We start from the raw sequence: 24,167 nt of genomic DNA, 5'->3' as shown, positions 1-24,167 counted from the left end.
TTTTACCTAAGTTGGTAACCGCATGAAATCCACTACGGATTGATGTAGTGTCTGATTTAACTACGATAAATCACTGTGAATCAACCAGATCCACAGTGGTTTGATTTTGCAATGATTTATCATATCTTTCTCACAAATCCCATCCGAAAAACCATCCATCAGATGCCCACTACAAGTTCCTTGAAGAGACACATCGACTGTCTTTTGAAGTCTTCAAACCACAATGATGAGGAACATCAAGAATTTGAGCAACTTGTCTAGAAATCTTGTTTTATAGGCTTCACACACCACCTTCACCATTTCAGACTCAATTCCAAACAGATTGAGCTCGAGCTCAGCCTACTCAGCAATTGACTATTGTGCACCTCAATTCTTAAGGTGTCTCGCAAAAGATTAAGATATAGGGTGATGTTGTGATTGAAATCGATTCAATTCAAAGTGCAATGTTCCGAGATGTGATATCTCGAAGTTGAGATTTGAGGATGAAGTTTGAAATTTGAAGTTCAAAAGTGAGGTTTTGATGTTTGAAGTTTGAGAAATGAAGTTTCATATGCAGTTTGAAGTTTTGGGAACAGTAGTTTCGACTTGATTTCCTACGATAAATCAAGTCGTAGGCTTGCGTAGATTTGAACACACGGAGAGCAAGATTTGATGCAGTCGTACGGACCGCAAGTCTAAAACAGGTCCATAGTGGACCTGTGTATAATTTAGCGTTAAAGTTACGATAAATCACTTGGTTACCGCACCCATAGTGGATGCTCTTATCGTAAATAACTTTTCCCAATTTCATAAAATTTACGCAAAATTTTATGAATTTGGGAAATGTTATACAACATCCCAAATTTTTTTAAGCAGCAAATTTGCGTACATTTACTGCTCAGAAGGAGATCCGAAAGAAATTTTTTGGTCCTTTTTTACAAATTGGGAAAAGTTTTTACAGCACGGTACCGTAATAAACTTTCCCCGATTTTTTAAGAAAAGGCCGCAAATTTTTTGACTTGAGCCCCCTTATTGTGTAAAAGATGAAGAAAAAGTCTGACAACTGTTACAATGAATACAAGTATTGAAAGTTGCTAAAGAGAAGAATTTTATTTGTCCATTGTCTATGAGAAAAATTGAGAGTTTGAGAAAAGGAAAATATAAATCAATCAAGTAATCGTGATTATCAGATTCATCATATCATTGTCATTTCTTTTTTCGTTATTCCATTTTGAAATTCAGTTAAAATTACAATGGAGCATTTTGAGGTGATTGACCATGAAGGTTGTCACTAAAATTTTGGTCAAGAAATCACATAATAAATGTGTAAGAACGACGAAGGGTTTCTTGATCTTTAGAAAGGTAAAGATGAAAATTTAACTTACAAATCCCAAGTGAAAGTTGAACTTATTAGCAAGTTTTGACTTTCTTCTTCAGTTGGAGAAAATTTATCGAATAACTTTGAATGATTAAAAATAACTCTAGTTAGCATCAATTAACCCAAAAGATCACTTCATCATCAACAGCATTATGAAGCTTACATCCTTTGTCATCCAGATTTGGAAGCATCCCACCTCTGGTTGCCTGGTCCAGAAATTACAGCCATCTAACACTGGAGCATATTGAACAGTTTCGGGTTGATTTTGACGTTGGATGTAACTAAAAGTTAATGAAAGAAAATCAGTTTGTGATCATCTTGCTAGTAAGTTTATACATTCCGAGTAGGCGGAATGGAATTTTGTTACTTACACTTGCTTTCCACAGTTACCAGTCGCAGCACTGAAGTGATTCCACATGGTCAATATTGAATCAAGAAGAGTCTACTGCAGCCGTAGGTAAAAGATATAAGAGCTCACCCGTTTAACCATCCGGCTGTCTGAGGGTCTGATCCATCGACCCAGTTTGATCCAGACCATAGACATACACCTATCACATTGAAAAACATATTCTTGGCTCAATATCCAGTTTGTGTAAAATTTGTCAATTCAAAGATTGAAGCTCACCTGACGTGGTGTCAGTGTTGTAGGGACCTGAAGTTTCAAAGGAGTAAAAATCAGCATGTATATCCTTCTCCTTGCGTACCTCTTGGGAAATCAGTCTTATAGACACTTACCGCAGATCTTTCGTTTCGAGTTAAAGTTATATGGAAAGCAATGGGTTAGTATACCCTTTCATCGAGATATCCTTCCACTATATATTTCGACTTACCCCATCTCCGCCATTTATGCTAAGTGACTAGAGTTGCAGAGAAAAGATTCAAAGTGTCAGAGGATTGATTAGATGAAAATTTTCGTATATCTGATAAATCACTCACTCCATTGGTACTATCATAGCGACGTCCAAGTCGTCTTCTTGAGGGTCGAGTTTCAAACTGATTGATGAGAAAATCAATGATATAGAGTGCGAGTTCTATCAGATGACATTAATCCTTTTATTGAGAATTGTAAACCAATCTACTCACAGTTCCAATATAGTTTGCTGTATTTCCAGAAGTGGTATTACTGCTACACGGTCGGTCAGTAGAGGTTTGGACGCAACCATCTTTCTCAAGGAAATAATTATAACATAGTGTGTGATTCATGACTTGATGGGTGAGTGTTTGATTCACTTCGACGGTCGTCGTGAGGTTGCTAGCCTCCCAATCTGAGAAACTGGCGTTGATGACTGTCGTACTGCATAATGCGTTATTACTGACGTCTTGAACCGAATCGTTCCCGTAGGTGATTTCATAACTGGTTACATTGACTGCTGTGTCGTTCATGTTGGCGGCCACGCATGTGCCCTGTAGGGAGGTGTTGTTGCCAGCATCAGCAGGTGAGGTGTTTTGAGCGGTAGTATCATCATTCGACCAGTTGTTGGCGCTGTCATCGACCGCAACGCTATCGGTGGTGGTTTCAGTGCTGACAGACTGAGCTACTGAAGTGGTCTGGTTGGCTTGCGCGGGTATGCTCTCAGGAGAAAGTGAGGTGTAGTTGGCAGCGTCAGCAGGTAAGGTGGTGGTGGCATCATCAGCCGACGAGATGTTGTGAGCTCTGACTACAACTAAAGATAGGAAAAGATAACTGCTGAGTGCGAGGTACTTCATATTGTTGTAAAATAGGAATTTTGAAGACAAAATAGAACAAATGATGTTAGGAAGGTCGTAAGCGAGAGGAAAGATGGGTGAAGAGGATTGCATCAAGGCAGTCTAGCTGCCTCTTTTTATGCCTTTCCATTCTTTCATCTTTCATTTGATTCCATGAATTGCATCCAAACTTCGGCTGGAGATATCGTGACCAAATAAATACTTCATAGAGCCAGCTTTACAACATTTCATCATCCAATCGCAAAAATTCAACCCAAAATAAAAGTAAAAAATCAATCCTTGAGGCGGTGCTGAATAGAAGACTCAACATGGATGAGATGTTATCTCGCATTGAAGCTTGGCGTCTTGGCTCACCATCATCAAGGATATGATGATCAAGTAGAATTCTTGCTTGCGGAGCCTTTCTTTCAATACTCGGGTTAACATTTCTCGGTCCCGCTCTCTGACTTGATTGATGTTCCCCTCTTAATATTTTGTATTATTCTCCTCACATAACTCATAATACCAATACCCGAATCATGCGATCGGATGCCACGGCATCTTATTCATTCACGGCCCAAGATAGGAGGGATTCGTCATAAGATAAACAAAGCTTCGGAGAAGGATTAAAAATATAAATATCCTATAGATCCTAGCCAAATATTAATTCCTCGAAAGGCCGCGTACAACAAGAGTGAGTCGGCTGGATCGAAAAGCACAGCCACATGCACTGCATCCGATTCCAGATCCTGCCAATGTAGAAATTTGGATTCTGATTCATAATCCAAACGATTAGACCACAAGATATTTTGAGGGCCAAGACATGACAAACGCCATCAGTGATAATCCGTCTTCCTCGTCATGTAGGGATAGGTATATGACGGCTACCTCAGTCACGGCGGTATCCTTGATATATCAGACTGAAAGCTTCAATTTTGTGATGCGCGTCTGTGTTGTTGATAAAAAGTTGAGAAGTGAAAGGAAAAAGTGAAGAAGCTTCCAATAAGGCTGTCTACTAAATATCTCTTCTTCTCCTTCATATTGTTTCGTCATCAGGACTCAGCCGGATCAATTTTGAACCCATTGGTTTGTTTCCAGAATCGTCCCAGATTGAGACATCATGACTGGAGCTCCCGCCTATTCTGCTTTGCAAGGATTTAGATTCTGCATTGTGACTTTAACTTGTACTAGCTTGTACTGCGGGGAGAAATTCTACTTCTGTAAAGATCCTCCAGCTTTTGTTCTTCCCAGAATCCCAACGCGAAGACATCAACCGAGCACTGGGCGCTGTATGCGTGTATGGACTGCATGTCCGATGCGCGTCGCTGTGGATATTGGTGCGGGATCCGATACGTGCAAGCCCAAATGACGGGGCCGCTGAATGAATACAGTGTCAAGTCATGTAATCCATTTGCGAGTATCACATCTGTCCGCAGCCAACCGCTCCCACCCTGACGGACTTCGAACCCTAATCCCACTCGCGCGCCATTTTGCCATCAACAATCCGCCCTCGACGACGTTCATCGACCTCAAGACTCGCAAGGCAACACAACTTTCTTCATATTTCCGAAAATGGCAGACCGAGCTGAACGTGGTGGTGAACGTGGTGGTGACCGTGGTGGATTTGGCCGTGGTCGTGGTGGCCGAGGTGGTCCTCGTCGTGGTCCTCGTCGGGGTGCCAAGAGGGACGAAGAGAAGGAGTGGTGAGCGCTCTTTTCGATGTCCAGCCGTTCATCCAGCACTTCTGGCCTAGTATTTATGCTGATAAATCAAATGAATCGGTCGGTGTGAAAATTTTCCAGGGTCCCTGTCACCAAACTTGGCCGACTTGTAAAGGATGGCAAAATCAAATCTATTGAAGAAATCTACCTCTTTTCGCTTCCGGTCAAGGAGTACCAGATCATTGATATCCTTCTCCCTAACCTCAAAGGTGGTTTGGTCTCCTCGCTCACCTTATGAAAGTATATTGACCCATTTTGGTTTTCGAATTCAGATGAAGTCATGAAGATCATGCCTGTCCAGAAACAAACCCGAGCCGGTCAACGAACCCGTTTCAAAGCCTTTGTAGCCATCGGTGACTCTGATGGACACTTGGGTCTCGGTGTCAAGTGCGCCAAGGAAGTGGCCACTGCCATTCGAGGTGCCATCATGATTGCTAAGCTCTCTATCATCCCTGTCCGACGTGGATACTGGGGTGCCAAGCTTGGAGAGCCCCACACCGTTCCTTGCAAGGTTCAAGGAAAGACTGCCTCCGTTTACGTCAAGCTTGTCCCTGCTCCTCGAGGTACCGGGATCGTTGCTGCTCCCGCAAGCAAGCGTCTTCTTCAATTGGCTGGTGTCCAGGATGTCTACACTCAATCCCGAGGAAACACCTCGACAATGGGCAATTTCCTCAAGGCGACCTACGCTGCGGTACGCCACCTATTATTTCGAGTTTGGTTAATGTCGCTGTCTGATTTGTCCTGGGTCCGCATGTAGATCACTGCCACCTACGCCATTCTTACACCCGACATGTGGCAACAAATTCCCCCACCTCCTCAGCCCTTCGAGGAGTTCTCCACTCATTTACAGTCAGTGCTATCTTTTTTGTCAATGTCTGTCAAGCTTGTGGAACTCATCTGTCCTTTGTTTTAATCTGTGAACAGAATGACTGCTGGAAAGAAAACCTATTAAGCAACTCACTATTGATCTAGAGTAGGGGTAGTAGGGGAGCTTTGTAGTATGCGCTGTGCAATGTCAACTATTTTCGCGACAAGCCATCGGAGTTCAGTTTCATGCTGACGGCTTGCACCTGCTCACTTCCCTCGAGCGTGTCTGTTGCCCATCCAGAAGTTCTTCACATTGTGTTTGCCACTTCCTTATTTAAGTTTTGCATCGTAATTGCTATACCAGATCATGAGAGTGATGAGTTAAGAATCTAATTGTGCCTTTGCTGAATCTTATGTGTTGGAGTGATGCCCAAGCTTTAACAGCTCATTGGGGCTTGTGTTAAGCCAGACACAATGCGTGGCTTATAACCAACTTCACTAAGCCCACCTTCGAGGCGTACCGAAAGCACACAAGAAGGGCGTATGCCTGAAGGAGACATACAAGTATTTAGCATGATTCCATTTCACAAAGTTACCGCCAAAAAGCAACTGGGTCAACCGGGTTTTATTGAGACCGGATCAACTTTGAGAGCCCCTATTTTTTGCTTGGGAAAAGCATTACATCTGCCCAGTGTTATTGACCTACTTGTATCTCGACAAATCCTTGTCGACTCTCGTTGTACCACTATTTCCTTATTCGTACTTTGTAGAGAGATGGTGGAGTTGGTAGAACCATACCCGCCGCTTCGCGGCACTAGCAACTATATACGCTTGGGGAGAATCGCGAATATCTCGTATATCCTGATCCACAATATGCTCAAAGCAAAGAGCAAAGACTTTCAAGGATTCTAGTCAGCGAGTAGCCCTAGGTCTCTTTGTTCAGCGCACGTAGAGACTTTTTGATCGTCCGGAACAGGAAAGAGATTGTACGCTTCCATGGCCTGACAATGAAGCATGATCTTCATACTTAACGTCATCGGACTCGATCAACCTATCTTAAACCGTATGCTGACACCGCCCAATGTGAAGCTCTATGACTCCATGGGCTTCCGAGTTATCTGACCAGATCACAGATGTTCAAGGTGGGTATTACCTTGTATCATGAGGTTTTCTGGAGGAGGCGCGTTGAAAACACTGAGTCGGGATATGAATCAGTTCGAAATTGGAAATAGCGATGATTAGGCACGAGATCCCAGACATCAAATGCGATATGAAAAACTAGGAACGAAGCCGCTTTTGTCCAACTTCAACACAACACTCACACAATTCTCTTGACCGTCATCATCTTGCGTTCTTGCGTTTCCATAGATCCTCATCTGTGTTCCAACCAAATCAAGTCATCTACTTGTCTCAGCGTGTCATGTTCGTGGCGCGTGAGGGCACCTTTCCAGATAAGTCAAAGCAGACAATCTCAAGGTTAATATGCCTTCCTCTCGAAATCCTCGAACAGATCGTCAAGCACGTTCACCACATATCAGTCATCGAAAATAAAGGAATTCATGGCCTATGGTCACAACGCAAGTCGCAGCTGGCATTCGTGCCAATTGACAAAAGATCTCAAAGGTATATCATGCAGTTGGATAATCGAGTCCCAATCCTCAACAGTCTTCAGAGTTTGAGTGTGGTCAACAGGTGTCTTCATGATCTTTGCTGTCGGTTATTGTGGGAAGTGAGTGGTTTCTCAGACGTAGAATGTCATTGCATGGAAATTGAAACCTTACTTCCCTGCAGACTTTGCGCTTTCCAACGCGTTTGCCCATTCCAATCACGCTGTGGATCAATGAACTCCTTCCAAAGCACGGTTTCCGAATCCGGTCGCTATCACTTACATTATCAACTCGATTTCTCAAAACACCTCACAACGACCCATTTCGTCACAACATCCATTATGATAACACTGCATTGCGCAAGGAAGGTGTATGTCGAAAACATCTTGAGTCTTGCAATTGTTTTGTTAGGGAGATGCTGTCCCCGAAGAGTGTCATGGGATTGCTAGACCAATGCCACGGAAACCTTTCAGATTTGGACATTATCTTCTCTGCAGAGCTTGAGAACCGTCTAGAGAATCTGAACAGCCGCATGCACGGATTGCAACTTTTCTTTGCACGATTAACTCCGGTGATGTCGAGACTCAGCGGACTTCGACATCTAGGACTGCGAAATATTCACTTTGCCTCATTCAATGATGAAGTTCTCTCTCAAATGTTTTCAGGCTTGTCTTTGCTCGAATCATTCTCTGCGTCAGATCTTCCCACTTGGTTCGTCGATCACAACAAGCATCCAAATCACACGGGTGAACCATTATCACGACTGAAAAATCTATTGCGACTTCAATTCCACCAAGTTTCGGCAGTTGATGAGTCGTATTGTCATCACTCTTGGCCGAAGGTCATCACCGAACTACATCTTGAGGGATGTTCCAACGTCAACCCTACTGTAGGACATCAACTCATCCATCGCATTGCGCCAAATTTAACACGACTTCGTCTCGACTTTTGTAATTCTGTCGAAGACTTTGATTTTGGGTCTAACTGGCAGGAAAAGCTTCAATTCCAACTTCCGCATCTCACTGATTTAAACATACAACCATATGAACACGACTACCTTACCTGTTTCCAGGAATGCCAAAATCTTCAACGATTGAAATGTGATTTGGTTGCAAAGGGGCAGTGGAAATACATTTCTCATCTTGTGTGCGTGTCAACTTGGCCAAAACTAGATAAAATTGATCTATACGGATTGGATATCTACGAATCTGACGACCAGCTTCTTGATGATGATGGAATTGATTATCACCAAGATTTGATACGCGAATTCTGTGATCAGGCTGGGATTGTCAATTGCGTCTGGATCTGAGCACAGTTACCTCACCTGCTCACTGAGCGTACTTCTCAACCACACTTAGACTGAATCTCATCGACACTTTCAACTTTAGAAGCTTTGTGAATAAAAAGAAAGCATCTACAAATTTCTTTCAACGGCGACTTTGATGCCATGGAAACAGAGAAGGTTCCGGTTTAGAATTTATGCTTTTCTTCAGAAATCAAATTTAAAACGCTGGCTCATGGATTTGGTTTCTTTGAATGTCCCGCAATTTTGATCAAGCTTCATCATAAAACTTTTCACCTTAATACTCCTGGGGGTGGCTTCAACTGTATCATCCAAGCATCAAACTGTGTGTACCTACTTTCACATTGTTCTACATAAAAAAATCAAAAGTACAAAGTTTTCCTACTTTATGACCATGTCTTTGTTTATATTGTAAGATTCTTTGACTACTCGTGTTTTTTGTAATCACACAGGCTTTGATTTAGAATTATTTTATATTGCATTCTGTCCTTCATCATTTGAAAGTGATATAAACTATGACATTGTATCTTCTTCTCTCTGTAAATTGTACTCTACTTTTTTCGCTGTTCTCATTGTTGTACAAGACACTTCTTTTCTTCCTTATAAGTCTGTAATCTGTTTGTCTTCAAACTTGGCACCATTCAATGAAACATTATCTTTTGATGGTTTTTTTTATTCTGAAGCCTTTTATCAGCTTAAAGGTCTCAAGCTGTCATCAATGAGAATTTATTGGGAACAAATATGTTCCACAATGAATCCCTTTAGATACTACAAATGTGCTGCAATGGCTCAAAGCTATCTTCATTGGAAGGTAGTCAATTCAGATGTTTCTGGTCTCTCACACTGTGACTAGTTTCACAAGTGCAATCTGGGATGCACCCGTAATCAACCTACCTTGCTCCAAACTTGGTCAAATATGTAGAGGAATGATGAATGAGTTGTTGGATCAAGAAACATGTGAGTCAATTGATGTCCGGTTCCAAAGAGGAGGCAGTCTAGACTCTGTAATAAAATCCAGACCAGTTTATGGAACCCAAAAACTATGGATAATCTTGGAGTTTTTTTGCAGAAGGCAAGACAGGAGCACTTTTATTTCATATGATTCAAGAAGAATGAGAGGGGAAAGAAAACAGGTTGGGCTGGACTAGTGTTTTGGAGTGTGCTGCACTACATGTATGCAGAGCTTGCTGAAGAGCCCTCCCACAAGCTTTTGATTCCTTGGCATCTTTGTGCCTGAGGTAATTTGGAGTAAATCAGAGTATGATGGACAAGGAGGTACCTCAGCCTCAGAGTGCTCTGGAGCAGAACTGTTAGTGTTGATGTTGTGTTTTTTGACCACTGCAAAGATTTCTTCCAGACTCCAGGTCTTGAGGCCATTGGCATGCTCATTGGTAGGATTTAGAAGATCCAAAGCAGACATCATATTTTTTATGAACAATTTTCAATGCTGTACAAGCTCTTGAATATCCTGCTCAAGGTCTCTCAGCAGATAGATGGGTCTGTACCAAGATCAAAGTTTTGAATTTCAGTTGGATTGTTGTCCTCTAGCAAGCTATTGGGCGGAGAAAGGTGAAAAATCTGTAGAAAGAATGTTTGTTGGTTGATGAGGTGAGTTTTTGACAATGAGTGTGGAACTGCTGACCTAATTAAGTCCCTCTTGGTGAGTGAGTCTGCAACTCCAAGAGAGGGACTTATATGTTGTCCACAAAGTTTGGCACAGGAGCCAGAATAGTTTGGCTGGAGAGTTTTTCCACCCGCTATATCTCACTACCTTACAAATATCCTCTTGTACAAAGAAAAGTCTTGGTAATCTTCTTCTTCTGCACATGTCCATCTAATTCATTTTTAGTTTTCTTCTATTCCTGCAGATGTAATATGCTTCAAACTTTTGAGAATCTCACAGATTTTTCCAAGCTGTCAGTGGGTTACAGAGGGCAGTCTGGAATGTTGCAGAAAAATCTTTTTTTCAAGTCTCTTGCTTAACACTTTCCTGATAAAATTGCAAGGATTGAAGGCACCATCATGTGTAGAAGCAGCAGATGAGGAAAAGTTCTTTTAGTGCAACAGGATATTTGTTTGTACAATATTGAGATATAGCAGTTGAAAAAATCCCCAGCCAAAATTGTCTGGCCCCTATGCCAAATTTTGTGGATAAGATATAAGTCCCTCTCTTCCAGGCTCACTCGCCAAGAGGGACTTAGTTAGGTTAGGTGGCACTGTTGGAGTCTGAGGGCTTTAAAGAGGTTTGCTGATGTGTCTCCAGAGTCTATGGTGCAGTATTTGATTTTTTTCTGCGGGAAACCATGTTTTTTTGTCTCTGGTTTTCAAGAAAAAGCTATGGGTGTTTGACCCATCCCCCCCACACAAAAAATATGGAGACAAAAACCCATGAGAGGGAAGAGTATGGCTTATGACTGGGTTATGGGTTATATGATATATCACAGTCAACTGTTACTGCAGTGTAATAGGGAACACTTGAGGATCGTGGTTTTTATCCTGATAAATTCTGATATTGTGATACTGATAAATTTATGATAAATACATGATACAGATACGTACAGTCCCCCCGTTAAAAACATTAGCATAAGCATATGTACAATACATATTGTTACAGGCCATCGCGTCAGAAACCTTAGCCTTAGGTAGGCACGTGCGCATGTCACACAGATGTCATACCATCCATCCAAAACGGAATCCCTTTGTCAATCCATCGTTTCATCTCATCAGCAGCACCACCACGAAAAAATTTTACCACCCAGCACGCGACACGAAAAAACCCTGCCTACACCAACACCACCCCCACCCGCCTCTTAACGATGGACACATCAAATCGACCATCCCTGACAAATTTCCACTCGGCAGTATACTCAGAACAATTTCCTTTTATTTCGTTCAACTTGAGCCCTCACGCTCATAATACTCATTATCTTTCAACGTTTGCCCAACGGTCTAGGTTCGAACGGCCGTTATCCCGCACACTCCCTCACCATCATCGGCACTATCTCCATTCTAATTCTAATCTCGAAACTCATTCAGTTTCGTTCGTTACCCAAACGTTTACCTCCTCTTTTTTGGTTTAGACATTGACATTGACATTTAACATCTCATTTAATACGCAGAACAGTCAACATCCGTTAAACTTCTGTGTCCATTCGTGATGGTTGTTTCCCATCTAATAAAAGCTGATTACCAATTTGTGACCCCAGGATACCTTCCTGACCCCGGTTACAAAAAGGCAGTAGGGATCTACTGTCCAAAGTGTTCCGCTCAATTAAGATACCTTCCTCCAAAGGCTGACACATGGTTCATAGGAGTAAGCCGCCAAATATATAGATTCGCTTTGATTAAAAGATAGATTGACCTGATCATTATGACCCTCATTCACCCATCACAGTGCCCTAATGACCTAAATCACAACACGCGCATCTGGCGATGTGATCAATTCAATCACAAACGAACGCTCATCAATCTGGGCATCCCACGGCCCATCCTATCGACTGAAAAAGACTGGGGTCCACGTATGTCACCTGAAGGTCATATTCTTCCACCACTCCCACCACGTGAAAAACGCCCTTCCCCCCAACGTCAACCTCACGTTCCATTAGTCGAATTCTTCCAACCGCAACCCCTTGACCACCCCTTTCAAGGACGCGCAATCCAAGGAGGCATGCTCTCCCCATCAACCTGGTCACACCCCGTGGAGATTCCGACTACCTCATCTTTTGCGACGCCGGCGGAAGTGTTTACCGGTGCTCAATCAAATGCGTCGACATCCGGACCCCACCTCAGTGCGCCGCCCGTACCTTGTCAGAGAGGTCTGCAGGGCCCTGTCCCCAAGGGCCACCGCAAAATCGCCAACAAGAAGTGTCGATTCCAATTATGTCAGGCCGTAGGTTCACCATGGTCTATTTCTTTGATTTCTCACAATCCTGAAGCACATCTCCTCGACTGACACACCCTCAACTTTTCCCTCCAGTGTTGCAATAAGTACGGCGTAGGACAGTGTCGTGCTCATCCTTGGGCAGGGGCGGATGGCCACCAACCCCATTCGATGGCTTCTGCTGGTGCAACGACTACCACCTCACTGGCCAACCAATCAAACAAACGAGCTCGCGTCAATGAGCCCCGTATTCATCAATGGGCCCAATCACAGAACTCATTAGGGCGCCGACTGGACTTAGATGGTGTGATATCACTCCATAAAAATAGACTAGATCAATATCAACCTCCTAAGCAGGATAACTATGATGAAGAGAAGATGGTAACTGTCTACGTGTGGCTAAACGTAACCCGTCAACATCTCACTTCAACCCCGTCTTCCCAAGCTCACCTCATTTTGATCTGCCCTAAACAGGAAACCACACCGGAGGTCATCACGGCGTATTTTACAGACTGGCCAAAAGCTCGTCTGGAAGAATCCGCGTTGTTGATTCAGGCGGTGGTGGGGGAAGTTGGCACCAAATGGAACCGTGCGATCAGCTTGTGGGACGAAGCCATCAATGCTTGGGTGACTCTCAATTCCATCTATATATTCTGAAGCCACCCACTGATCACATTTGTACGTTTTTGCCTGGCGATCACACGTCTCTTCAGCGCGAGATCCCTGTGGATTACCCACATTATTATCCCCCGGGGAACCGATCCATTGTCGTTCGACTTGCGAAGGTCAATCCTCTGACGCCAGGACTACCACAAAGTCGCCCTCACGTACCGCACATGGCACACGTCGATGTTAACGTCACACCCACCTCCACCTCGAAAACAATGCAGCCAGTCCCGTCAACCCCCAAACAATCAATGACCAGCTCATCGCCCACCGGAGCTTCTGCTATCGTTGGGAAATCTTTGGATATCAATTCGACGTTGGGCACACCTATAACCTCCCCCACGCTGATCACCCCTGCTTCACCAGTGGTGTCCAGCCCATCTAAGCTGTGGATTGACCTCACTCGGTCACCCGAGTCGCCTGGTGCCAATGACACACCGTTAGCCTCCAATTGCAGTACAAACTTGAACGTCAAACGTGAAACGTTGGACGACCAAGTTTCCAAAGGATCCAATCTGGTAGTGGGCCAGGATCCTTCTTCCGGGGTACAAGGGGTGACACCGGCGAGTACCACCGTAAGCAAATTGTCAGCCTCTCGGGTTGACACGTCCAGTCTGTAACTGTGTTTGCTTTATAGTTGCAGGAACCTCCTTCGACCACGGTGCAATCAAACGTTAGCCCAAACGCTGGGGTCTCTAATAAGGCTGGAGGATGGCCTTCAAAATCAATACCAGTTTTGACTCTGCTTGCGTGGTATAACGAGGCAAAAACGGGTGACATACTATCGGCGTGGAACAAGCGCTTTGAGCAGGAATGGAAGATGGTACCTCCGACTATCTACAGGTATCGTCTTTGGATCAACGAAGTAGGTTACGACCGATTTTGCGCAGAATATAAATCGCAGCCCAAAGCCACTGTTGGCCACGCTCGCGTTCGATTCAGGGAAGAGTTCAACAAGGTAGCAGGAGTGGGGAAGGCCGATAATGGGGAAATGGTTGCCGCTGTCTAATTCCAGATTGTAATAAGATTGCTAACCTAACTGGTCATATTTTCATTCTACACCAATACCATCTTTTACTTCTTTGTGTTACCTGTGTGGTATCCTTTGGTTTTTTCAAAAGTGATTATCCTGTTTTCCGACCGACAATTCTTAATATCCCCCCCAGATCAATCCAGATCAATTCTGGCGTTTGTCCACTCTCGAAAAACGTTCAGCATGATCTCGAAAAATCACAAATAAATGAGATAGTGTTCTACTTACTGGTGCTCTTATGAATGATGGTTGGATCCATTGATGTAGATGTCATGGATCCTTTCTTTTTGTGCGTTGTTTTTCATTGATATTTGTTTTGATGTATTCTACGAAACAAATATCAAAGGAATTTGATATTGATCATACCACAACAGACATATGATTTGCATTACGACCAAATTCCCTATTGGACTGACTCATACGTAAATCACTCCCACATTACATTGGTTCACATCTACAAATATAACAAATATATTTTGTTATATTAACTTAATATAATTTTTATATTATATTAACCAACATGTAAAATATATGTAATTATAATTACATATATCCACTTTTCACAACAATGGCTTGTTTTTCAAGGACATTAAAAAACATCAAGACATTTGTGTTTGAACATTACATTGGTTCAGATTGGTTCTATTTGTGTATTAACTAACAAAATGGATACTGCACCACATTTGTCTGAACATATTGAATATATATAACCAAGTTTATATAACCAAGTTATTAACAAAAGTGAAGGGTATTAATTACATATATCTGCATCCTTTTCACAATGTCTTTTTGCATTTGAATGTAATTACATTCCATTGGACCGTGGAATGAAACCTTGTAAGTAAGTGATGTGATCAATATACATAACTGTTTGTATATTGATCATAATATATATATACAAACAGTTAGACTAAAAAATAAGGGTATCAATTACATTCCTCATGACATGAGTGCTTTTCACAATGCCTTATGGTCTTCAAAGTTATATGTTTTTGACCTATTTCTTCAACTATCAAATGCCTTTGCCTTTAGGAAGAGACTTTGTAATTGCATTAGTCATAATTTCATTAATTGAATGGTATGTCATATACTTACTGTATCCTTCTCACATTGCCTTATCCTTTTTTCCAAAGAGCTTTTAATTTCATTGATAACAGTACACATTTTGTTTGATCTCTCTTATCATATATATCTGTTATCTTACCAAAAATGAGGGGGGGGGAATGACCTCTATCCTACTGAATGTTTTTCAGAATGCCTTGCCTGTGTGTTTTTGTGTGTTTTCTATGCTTGGTATTTGATATACCATTACTCACAATCTGTGTCATCTCCCAACAAACATTACATTTGTATTTGACTGACTCATAGTCTTGCCATGATGAAAGGCCATTACCCTCCAACTTTACATTTGTGTTTGACTGACTGATCTCACGGCCAAAGAAACCTTAATTTCATGTTTTAACATTTGTTTTGACTGACTCATAGTCTAGTCTTCCCATGCTGAAAGGCCATTACTCTCCAGCTTTACATTTGTGTTTGTTTGACTGACTGATCTCACAGCAAGGAAACTTAATTTCATGTTTTTACATTTGTTTTGACTGACTCATAGTCTTCCCATGCTGAAAGGCCATTACTCTCCAGCTTTACATTTGTGTTTGTTTGACTGACTGATCTCACGTAATGAAAACTATGAGTCAGTCAAAGACGTGTTTGACTGCCTCATGAAAGGCCTCTACTCTATACCCTACAATTTAGTTATATTAACAAAATTGAAGGGTATTAATTACATATATTGTACTGCCATGTGGTACTTACTACCATTCCAATGAATCGTTGTCAAAGCTTGCCATGTCGGCTTCATTGTGGTTGCATCTCCATTCACCACGATGAAGCCGGGACCAGTGAGGCTCATGCATGGATATGTTACCTTTATTGTCCCGGCCAAGGAAGGTAATCTACACAATTTTTTCCTATTTTTACCAACCAGTTTTGACCAACACTAGTCACGGTAAATGTAAATGGTTGATGAATGGGCAAATCAAAGAGAAGGGAACATCAATGCCACACTGAAGGTTCGGGAGGTAGGTAGGACTCACTACAAAAGGATACGCTGGTTGGTGTGTCCTATCTCCCTCAGTATCCTCGGTTGACCATACGTCTTTCAATCTTCTCGATCATAGACATTTTTCCCAAGTGCAACCAATCCCCAAAACTCTGCATTCCAGTGTACCTACCTCGCAACTTCCTACACCCCAATGATTGAGCTACATATGTCATCTGGGCTTCCTTTACGATTCAGTAGTATATTTTGGACCAACGCCGAAGTACAACTTGGCGATAGATACGCATATTTCCAAAGCGACGTCATCATCAATGAGAACGGAAACGGACCTCAAGGTATCAGCGTGAAAATTGCTGCCCGGAGGGATCAGACTGAATTACAACCACGTCACGCTTACCGAATTGATGGCCCAGTCGCGGTCTGGGGTCCTCATAACAAGCCGATCCTCATGGAGGACTTTCAAAACACTATTGAAATCAACCATGCTGAAGTCCGCCCCAACTGTTTGGCCAACAAAGTGTTGGCGCAAGGTCTCGGTCGCATAGTAGAATGGTCTAGGAGGGAAACGAGTGGACTTCCCATTGAAGTCATCAAGGTTTTGCATCGATGTTGGAATTCTACGGTGAGCATTCAATCCCACCAGTATTTTTAATACTACGATACTTATCCAATGCAATCTATCTCCAGCGAACGCAGCGCGTTGATTTCCACGCAAACTACTTGCTGAACACCAACATCACCTCGAAATTCACCATGGATGCACTGAATGTAGGCAACTTGATCAGTTTGCGTGGACGTGTTGTGTCTTTTATAGATATCCACCACATATGGGAGATAGAGGTAAGCCATTTACTGAGCGTTTAGAAAGATCATGCTCAACTGACTCACCCCTGTAACAGGCTACGGAGATACCACTCATTCTGACCTTCCCAAGAATAATTGAGGATGACATGTAGATAGATAGTTGGGCCGCTTGACTTGAAAAACTTTACTTGAGTCAAGCGCTCATAAGTCATAACTCAGTGGTGACCTATGTACAAATTGTAGATAGAGAATATGTATATATGGTCGGAAAGACGTGTAAACAATTTGTATTATAAAACCCTTTGAAAACGGTGGAAAACGGTGTTGTGAGGTGTTGTTAGTCGTGCCGAGATCTATCATCTGTGGCCATTTGATTATGTATCTGTTTATCTATCCGTTTGGCAAAAGGGAAAGCCTATTGCCATGTCCTTTGGCCATGTCGATAGGCTTTTCCTTTTGCAACTGTTGGCTGTTGGTTGATTTGCTGGGTATTTCAAATGAGATCAATATGGTTGATCTCATTTGACTCTCAGCGAAGTGACACCACCGCCCGGGGGGGACAGATAACTCGTTATCTTTGGGTGATGGTTGGTTGACAATTACATGAACATGTTATTTATTGAGTGATGTGAGGTGATTGTTTAGACACCTGTTTGGTTAGCTTGAACCAGTTATGATACTGGTTGACATCCTCGGGTATGGTCCCAAATCATTGACGACTAATCACATTTGATTTCACATGACAACAAACCGTGACACAATACTTCGTGTCACGCATAAAACATAACATAACCATTGTTGACCCTCACATATTTTTTATTTAAATTCTGTAATGTGAAAACAATTCTGAAAATCACAGAGAAACCACACGGCGACGAGATAGCATGGAAGAGGAAAGACATCATTGTACAGTAGATGAATCGAATTTACTGGAGACGACTTCACTTTATGAGAAGGACCAATGAGACAATCTGATGATGCACAAGGACGTAGATCAACACACTACCTTACGTGCAATTGTAAAGGACAGTTTGGGCAGAGACCCACTACTTTATATGATGCGATGAAACCATGATGTATTCGTATGTTTCCTTCGAGTGGAACGGTGTCATCATTGCGATTTGAATGAATAGTTGTTGCATGCAGTGGAGAGGGAGGAAAACGAATGAACAATCATTTACGTCGCACTCAAATCAACAAAGTGCACCGGTAATATACAAAGACACATCACTAACCTGTGCTATAAGATCCCATTCCAGGTCGTTTCTTCAGCTTCCGTAAAAGCCAAGAGTTCCTCAAAGCAACCATTTCTTCTAAAAAAAATTATACTTGATGGAGTGCATGCTTCTGCACATCAACGCAAAACCACCATACCATATGTTGGTGAGTTCTGCCGCCGATGCGTTAAAGACCCACTTGCCATCCTCTTGAATATTGGGGAAAAGTCGGGGGTTGGTGAAGCGCTGACAAAACTCATTGCTCCCCGCATGGGAGCGATGGTGGAACGGGTCCACAGGAATCACTGTCCGTTTGAATCGGTCACAATCGACAGCGCCATGATAAATATGCTCGGTCAAGCGACACGCATTATCATAAAACACGACCTCGGGGATTCCTTGAGGAAACGTGTCTTCCAAAAACGCCTATACATAGTGGCAACACATAAAGCATCAGTATCTATCCAGGCAACTTTAAAATGAAATTCAAGAATAACATAGAAATACTTACTTTTACCGCGCTGACAGACTCAGAGTGATAGAATGTTCTTCGTGCCAAGATTATCCCACACGGCCCCACTATGAGTTGGTCGTTATGTGTCCGCATTCGGGACAGAGAAACTTTCTTTTTTTCTTGGGACTCGCCACCGTCCCGCGCACCCTCGTGTGCCCGATTGGACTCGTCGGCTTCTTGGAGGCTTGCCAAGTTGTCGAACTCGCCTGTTTCTGCATTGAGATGCACTGTTGCATCCGAAGGAAGGTTCGAACCCGGGCGATTCAGGATGGCCGTTAAGGAAAAGTTACCTTGAACTCGGGCTTCAAACTCTTGCATTGCTTTGATGTGAGGTTCCTTGTTACACGTCTTGGCTCCAGGTTCACATAATGACCAGCATGATTGAACTTGACATCGATTGCCGAGGAGCTTGGAATGTACTGCACAAAAACGGTCATTGATATTTTCAAGACGTTTGGTACAAGGGCCTTCGGGTGGCGGAAGTCCTGCTGTATGAGCCAGCTCTGCGAGCTGGTCGGTTGTTGCACTGCAGCGGTAATGTCCTATTGTGAGACCATCCGTCACGACCGCGCGGATGCCTGAAATAGTCTTCATGAGGAGATATCCGAAATCGAAATGAATGAGATCATTCTCACCTAACAATATCTCTTCGCCAGTTGCTGGATCGGTTCCACCAGATTGAATGCGTACACAACGAGAGCAATAATGGTCTCGGTCTCGGGTCCCCTCAACCGCCAGAAGGTCGAGATGCTCGCGCATAGCATCTTCGAAACGTAGATGATCGGTGCCACTCGCGCTGACCGTGAGCTGCTTACCCCGTCGGTCTGCGTGGTCTAGGAGGGATTGCAAGTCCAGCCCATCGCCACAAACAGCCTCAGACATGGCGGCGGTGAAAGCTTGATTGTCGACAAATTGAGGTATTGCTGAGTCATCCACGAACGTCCTGTTGTACCAGTTTACTAGATTGAAATGGGATACGCTACGTTGATGACATATCAGTTGAAACCACTAGATGAGGCACGTGAAGCAGGAGAGAACTTACTGGGCTAGAAACTGGATGCCACGTAACATACTGTGCAATTTCCGGGTCATATAGTAATGACAGTGCACATGAAGTAGATCCGGATCACGCCCCTCTTCCAACCGGTAGTAGCAACGAAGACCGTCCCGGGTGTAGTAGCTGGGGCAATATTGGATGCCACATTTGGGTTCTGGGGATTCAATAAGTCAGACCGAGATGATAGAACACAGCGAGATCATAGATGTCAGTGGGAGGACAGATGTCAGCGGGAGGATAGATGTCAGCAAAATGATAGAGCACTGTGAAATTTTCGTAATTAATCAGTTTTGCCTTGTTACTTTCGACTGCTTTAGTCCAAACTGATATTTTCTCGTTACGACCAAACCCTTACTTTATTTCAATATTAACTGACCTAACATGGACTTAACTGCGACTAAATGATGATATGAAATGACGCACCCAGAGTGGCTTGTCAATGGTGATGGATATTAAAATGGACTATGGTATTAGGGATTGTAGCGTTGAATGCGTGTTTGAGAATTTGTATGACTGTATAAGACTTATGTATAAATAGTAGTCTTCTAAGCATTGTATTTTTGTTTTCTCACTCACTCATCTCGCTATATCTTCTTTCGTCCATTTTATTCTTTTTCTTCCATCGACTTCCACACTATTCAGGTGTGTTTCAAGCTTGTTGTTAACTAAGTCCAACAAAGCTATATATTAACACCAGCGCTTTTAGGTCTGCATCATGTTATTTCTCTAGTTTCTATTTTCTTTTTCTATTTTGAATGAAATATGACTCACTCATCTCGCTATATCTTCTTTTGTCCATTTTATTCTTTTTCTTCCATCGACTTCCACACTATTCAGGTGTGTTTCAAGCTTGTTGTTAACTAAGTCCAACAAAGCTATATATTAACACCAGCGCTTTTAGGTGTGTTTCAAGCTTGTTGTTAACTAAGTCCAACAAAGCTATATATTAACACCAGCGCTTTTAGGTTTTTGCCACTTTCTGCCCCTCACAGATTTAGGAGCATACGAAAGAAATAACATAGGCGATCATCAAGAACTTACCTGGGCATCTTAAAATGGTGGTCTCAGCTGAGTGTACGCCGTCGGAGTCGAACACATAGGCATTCAGGCGAGAGTGGGTGTGTAGCTTGCTTTTTTGTGGGCAGACAACACAGTTGGAAACCGGGGGACACAGGTAACGTTTGACGACTTTGGATTGGAGGCCAAGTTCCCGGATGCAGGCGGTGGGATTGATACGCAATGAGGGTAAAATGTAGAAGGCCAAGCTCCAGAGGTTGTGAATGAAGTGGTGAGGAAAACTAGGTTGTAGCGCAGCGAGTAAGAAGTTGGCAACAGGTAGGCGGTGAGGTCTCAGTCGGAGGGATTGTCCAGCTGAGTGCTGGAGTTCCGACGCAAGCGTCATGAAGCGGACAAAGTCGGCTACCGTGAGGGTGGTACTCAGTTGAGGCGTGGTCCTGGTGAGATGGCTTATAAACTCGGTTAGCAGCATAATATGAGGGGATGTAAAGAAGTGTTGAACGAGGGTTGAGGGTTGAGTGATGTGATGGTATGGTAAGGTGAGTTACAGTAGAGGGTATGTGCGGTTGGGTCAGGTGGCTCTGGGGTCGCGTCGCGAGGCGTGACGGGTGACACCTGAAGGGGTAGTTGTGCCCACAAGTTGACCACGAGGTGTACTGAAGGGAATCACCTTATGGACAATCGGTGTATGCTTAGGGCACGTTTGGTAGCGCTTTTTGTAGGGAGTTTATTGGAATAAACTCCCTTGAAATTTGGAAAAAACGCTGTTCAAAAAAAGTCGTTTGGCAGCGATTACGGTACCCAAAAGAAACTCCTTCCCTGTCCTCAAAGGAGTTTAAAAGGTACGTTTTGAAAACCGCAAAAAGGGAGTTTTTCCACTCGTAAAACTCCTTTTCGAACTTGGTCAAATTTCATTTCAACACTCTTCAACCCACCTTGACGTCAACAAAATCATACTCTGGCTCCTCGACGTCAACCACCTCTCAACGGTTTTCATCACTCTTCTCCCACTTCCAACATCCACCTTCTTCCTTTTTGTTTGTTGTTCGATCTCGACTTTCGACCCTCCTTGTTCATATCATGCCTCGAGCCAAGAAAGATCCGAACGCTCCAAAAGTCGCGAGAGCAGTCTGGACCGATTCCAAGATTTGTTTTATACTCAACGAGTTTTTAACTGAAAAAGAGGATGGTAACATGATTGGTGGCAACTGGAAACCCGTGGCTTACACCAATGTTCACGAGAGATACACTCTTGCGTATCCAGAAGACAAGGTGAATAGAGAACAAATCAAAAATTTATACACCACAGTCAGTTGTTTGTCTTGATATCAAATTCAAAATCGACTCATCATTTTAATCAAAGTTCTTTTATTTTTTCTTCGGCTATCGATCTAGAGCAAGAGTTCTTATACTGGAATGAAAAAAGTCAAAATGACCTCTGGAGTTGGATGGGTTGGTGGCAAGATCGACATGCCAAATGAATGGTGGGAGAACGTAGGCAAGGTCAGTTGTTTTGCCTGCTATTCTTCTTGAGATTGTCTCGGCTGACCGTGTTTTGATTTTCTTAGAAAGACAAGGACGCGATGAAGCTTCGAAACAATTCATTCGACTACTACGAAGAAATGGATGCAATGCTTCATGGATCTAAACCGGCTGGGGCTTTACGTACTGGCACAAGTTCTGGTACACGAGTTGAGGCAGAGAATAACGAGGAAGAGGAAATTGAAATTATAGATCATGATAATTTAGAAGAAAGCAAAGAAGAAAGCAGATATGATGAAGTAGATGCACAAGGATTGACCCAAGCCAAAAGAGACCTCGATGATCTTCCAGATTCAGATGAAGAAGTTTCAACTGAAAAAGGCAAAGGTAAAGCAATCGTATCAGGTTGCTATATTTTCGATTTTTCGATATTTTCTACTTTTCAATCGATATACAAGTCTAACTGACTATACCATTGTTATTGATGGAACAGACTCACAAAACCTCGATCTTCCAACTCCAAAGAACCCTACCACCGTCTCTACTATCAGAAAAGAAGGTACCAAGCCTTTGACTTCAAAATCTACCCCTGTTTCGAACATCAAGAAGAAAATGCCGGCTCGCGAGGTCAAACCAGTCACACTGGCAACTGTGATTGCTTCGGCTTCCGATAACTTGGCTATCAAGGCTCAAGAGAAGGCAGATCGCTCTGCTCAGCTCAATTCAGCCATAACCGAAGCAGCTCGCATCAAGGCCGACAAGCTTCCAAACTTACAGAAGGCTCTGGAACTCTTCAACCCCGCCAGCGAAGATCAATTTCCCAACTTAGACGACCGATTAATTTCGATTGATGTCATATCACAGGAGGCTAAAGCGGCTGTCTTTGGTGGTCTAGATCCAAAGATGCGCTGGGTTTGGCTCAAAGCACAGGTGAATGTTATCAAGGAGGCTAGGGAAAAAAATCAAGGATCATCTTAAAAAAATATGTATCATTACTCAAAAATAATTACTACAATGCAAATTTTAATTCAGACTCAAAAGAGAGCAGTTTTTTTTATATTTTGTACAAGAATCAAATAAACACTATATCAAATTTTCTTTTGGATGAAATTATCAACTATTATGAATGTTTTATCAATGATACTAGATACATTTTTGCTGATGAAATTGTTGACCATATGAATGTCTTATCGATGATACTAAATACAGTTTTGCTGAATGAAATAATAATACAAATTGAGTTATATATGTTTTTCTGATATTTTTTTGTTTGTCTGGTGAGAAATAAAATCAACATAAAAGGTTGATATAGTCAGTATGTTGTATTGGAGAGAATCGAAAATTTGACTTACTACATGTAAAGCTATTTCAATCAGTGATGATTTCTGTGAGCTTGATAATGAGCCCACATCCTCATCACAATCTCATCTCTAAACGCATTTGCAGCACCTCAATCATTCCTTACCGCAGGAACAAAATTGTCTTGAGCTTGACGGATCCATGCCCGATCTCGCTCACGTTGTTCTTCATCAAATTCTCCAAAGAATTGATCTTCACCACCTCGCATGATGAGGTTGTGAAGAACAGCGAGTGCCACTACAAGACTTCCTTGTCAATGTAATGGAAATCTTCGCATTAGGACTAGAATCACAAATCGTATCTTCCAGACTCCGAAGTCTCGTTCGATGATCATTCTCAGTTGAGAATGGCGATAATTGAACAATTCTTGGTAATTTTGTGGTGCGGTTTGGCCTCGAGCCCACTCTTGAATGTGGTAGCGAAATCCACGGTATGGTGTTAAGATACCATTACCGTTGGCGTAGGCAGCATCACCAAGATAGAAGCGTCCTAGGATGGGAAACAGTCCTAAGTGATATATATATATAAGTTGAAGAAAATGAAAGACTCACCCTCTGGTATAACAAAGGCACCATCGTGTCTTGCGGCATATAGT

The 24,167-nt window shown here is 42.7% G+C and overlaps 7 protein-coding genes across 7 annotated transcripts; 5 read left to right on the top strand and 2 right to left on the bottom strand.

The window, feature by feature from the left end:
- Nucleotides 1–1,227: 1,227 nt before the first annotated feature.
- On the bottom strand, nucleotides 1,228–3,064 carry MELLADRAFT_105821 (uncharacterized protein; the record flags this gene model as incomplete). Its single annotated transcript, XM_007409149.1, has 10 exons — nucleotides 1,228–1,270; nucleotides 1,365–1,438; nucleotides 1,521–1,638; nucleotides 1,729–1,758; nucleotides 1,836–1,905; nucleotides 1,983–2,009; nucleotides 2,093–2,099; nucleotides 2,188–2,214; nucleotides 2,294–2,350; nucleotides 2,441–3,064. The coding sequence occupies 10 exons, from the start codon at nucleotides 3,062–3,064 to the stop codon at nucleotides 1,228–1,230; spliced, it is 1,077 nt and encodes a 358-aa protein (XP_007409211.1).
- A 1,473-nt stretch (nucleotides 3,065–4,537) lies between these two features.
- Nucleotides 4,538–5,726, top strand: MELLADRAFT_71681 (uncharacterized protein; the record flags this gene model as incomplete). Its single annotated transcript, XM_007409345.1, has 5 exons — nucleotides 4,538–4,746; nucleotides 4,846–4,973; nucleotides 5,037–5,455; nucleotides 5,522–5,613; nucleotides 5,689–5,726. The coding sequence occupies 5 exons, from the start codon at nucleotides 4,616–4,618 to the stop codon at nucleotides 5,714–5,716; spliced, it is 798 nt and encodes a 265-aa protein (XP_007409407.1).
- A 1,193-nt stretch (nucleotides 5,727–6,919) lies between these two features.
- MELLADRAFT_77573 (uncharacterized protein) lies at nucleotides 6,920–8,487 on the top strand (the record flags this gene model as incomplete). Its single annotated transcript, XM_007409346.1, has 2 exons — nucleotides 6,920–7,300; nucleotides 7,363–8,487. The coding sequence occupies 2 exons, from the start codon at nucleotides 6,992–6,994 to the stop codon at nucleotides 8,485–8,487; spliced, it is 1,434 nt and encodes a 477-aa protein (XP_007409408.1).
- Nucleotides 8,488–11,638: 3,151 nt separating this feature from the next.
- Nucleotides 11,639–14,036, top strand: MELLADRAFT_85690 (uncharacterized protein; the record flags this gene model as incomplete). The annotated part of the gene is made up of 5 exons (XM_007409347.1): nucleotides 11,639–11,794; nucleotides 11,876–12,370; nucleotides 12,458–12,988; nucleotides 13,075–13,602; nucleotides 13,665–14,036. The coding sequence occupies 5 exons, from the start codon at nucleotides 11,639–11,641 to the stop codon at nucleotides 14,034–14,036; spliced, it is 2,082 nt and encodes a 693-aa protein (XP_007409409.1).
- A 2,279-nt stretch (nucleotides 14,037–16,315) lies between these two features.
- Nucleotides 16,316–17,078, top strand: MELLADRAFT_62579 (uncharacterized protein; the record flags this gene model as incomplete). The annotated part of the gene is made up of 3 exons (XM_007409348.1): nucleotides 16,316–16,744; nucleotides 16,810–16,962; nucleotides 17,022–17,078. 3 exons carry the CDS (start codon nucleotides 16,316–16,318, stop codon nucleotides 17,076–17,078), a joined length of 639 nt encoding a protein of 212 aa, XP_007409410.1.
- Nucleotides 17,079–19,102: 2,024 nt separating this feature from the next.
- MELLADRAFT_85689 (uncharacterized protein) lies at nucleotides 19,103–19,728 on the bottom strand (the record flags this gene model as incomplete). The annotated part of the gene is made up of 3 exons (XM_007409148.1): nucleotides 19,103–19,245; nucleotides 19,293–19,636; nucleotides 19,700–19,728. The coding sequence occupies 3 exons, from the start codon at nucleotides 19,726–19,728 to the stop codon at nucleotides 19,103–19,105; spliced, it is 516 nt and encodes a 171-aa protein (XP_007409210.1).
- Nucleotides 19,729–21,811: 2,083 nt separating this feature from the next.
- MELLADRAFT_85688 (uncharacterized protein) lies at nucleotides 21,812–23,191 on the top strand (the record flags this gene model as incomplete). The annotated part of the gene is made up of 4 exons (XM_007409349.1): nucleotides 21,812–22,039; nucleotides 22,127–22,234; nucleotides 22,300–22,618; nucleotides 22,707–23,191. 4 exons carry the CDS (start codon nucleotides 21,812–21,814, stop codon nucleotides 23,189–23,191), a joined length of 1,140 nt encoding a protein of 379 aa, XP_007409411.1.
- Between the last annotated feature and the right edge of the window lie 976 nt (nucleotides 23,192–24,167).

The sequence above is a fragment of the Melampsora larici-populina genome, assembly GCF_000204055.1.
Source record: "Melampsora larici-populina 98AG31 unplaced genomic scaffold MELLAscaffold_15, whole genome shotgun sequence".
Taxonomy (NCBI): domain Eukaryota; kingdom Fungi; phylum Basidiomycota; class Pucciniomycetes; order Pucciniales; family Melampsoraceae; genus Melampsora; species Melampsora laricis-populina.
Note: the sequence above shows the minus strand (reverse complement) of the source record. Positions and strands in the feature narration are given on the sequence as shown.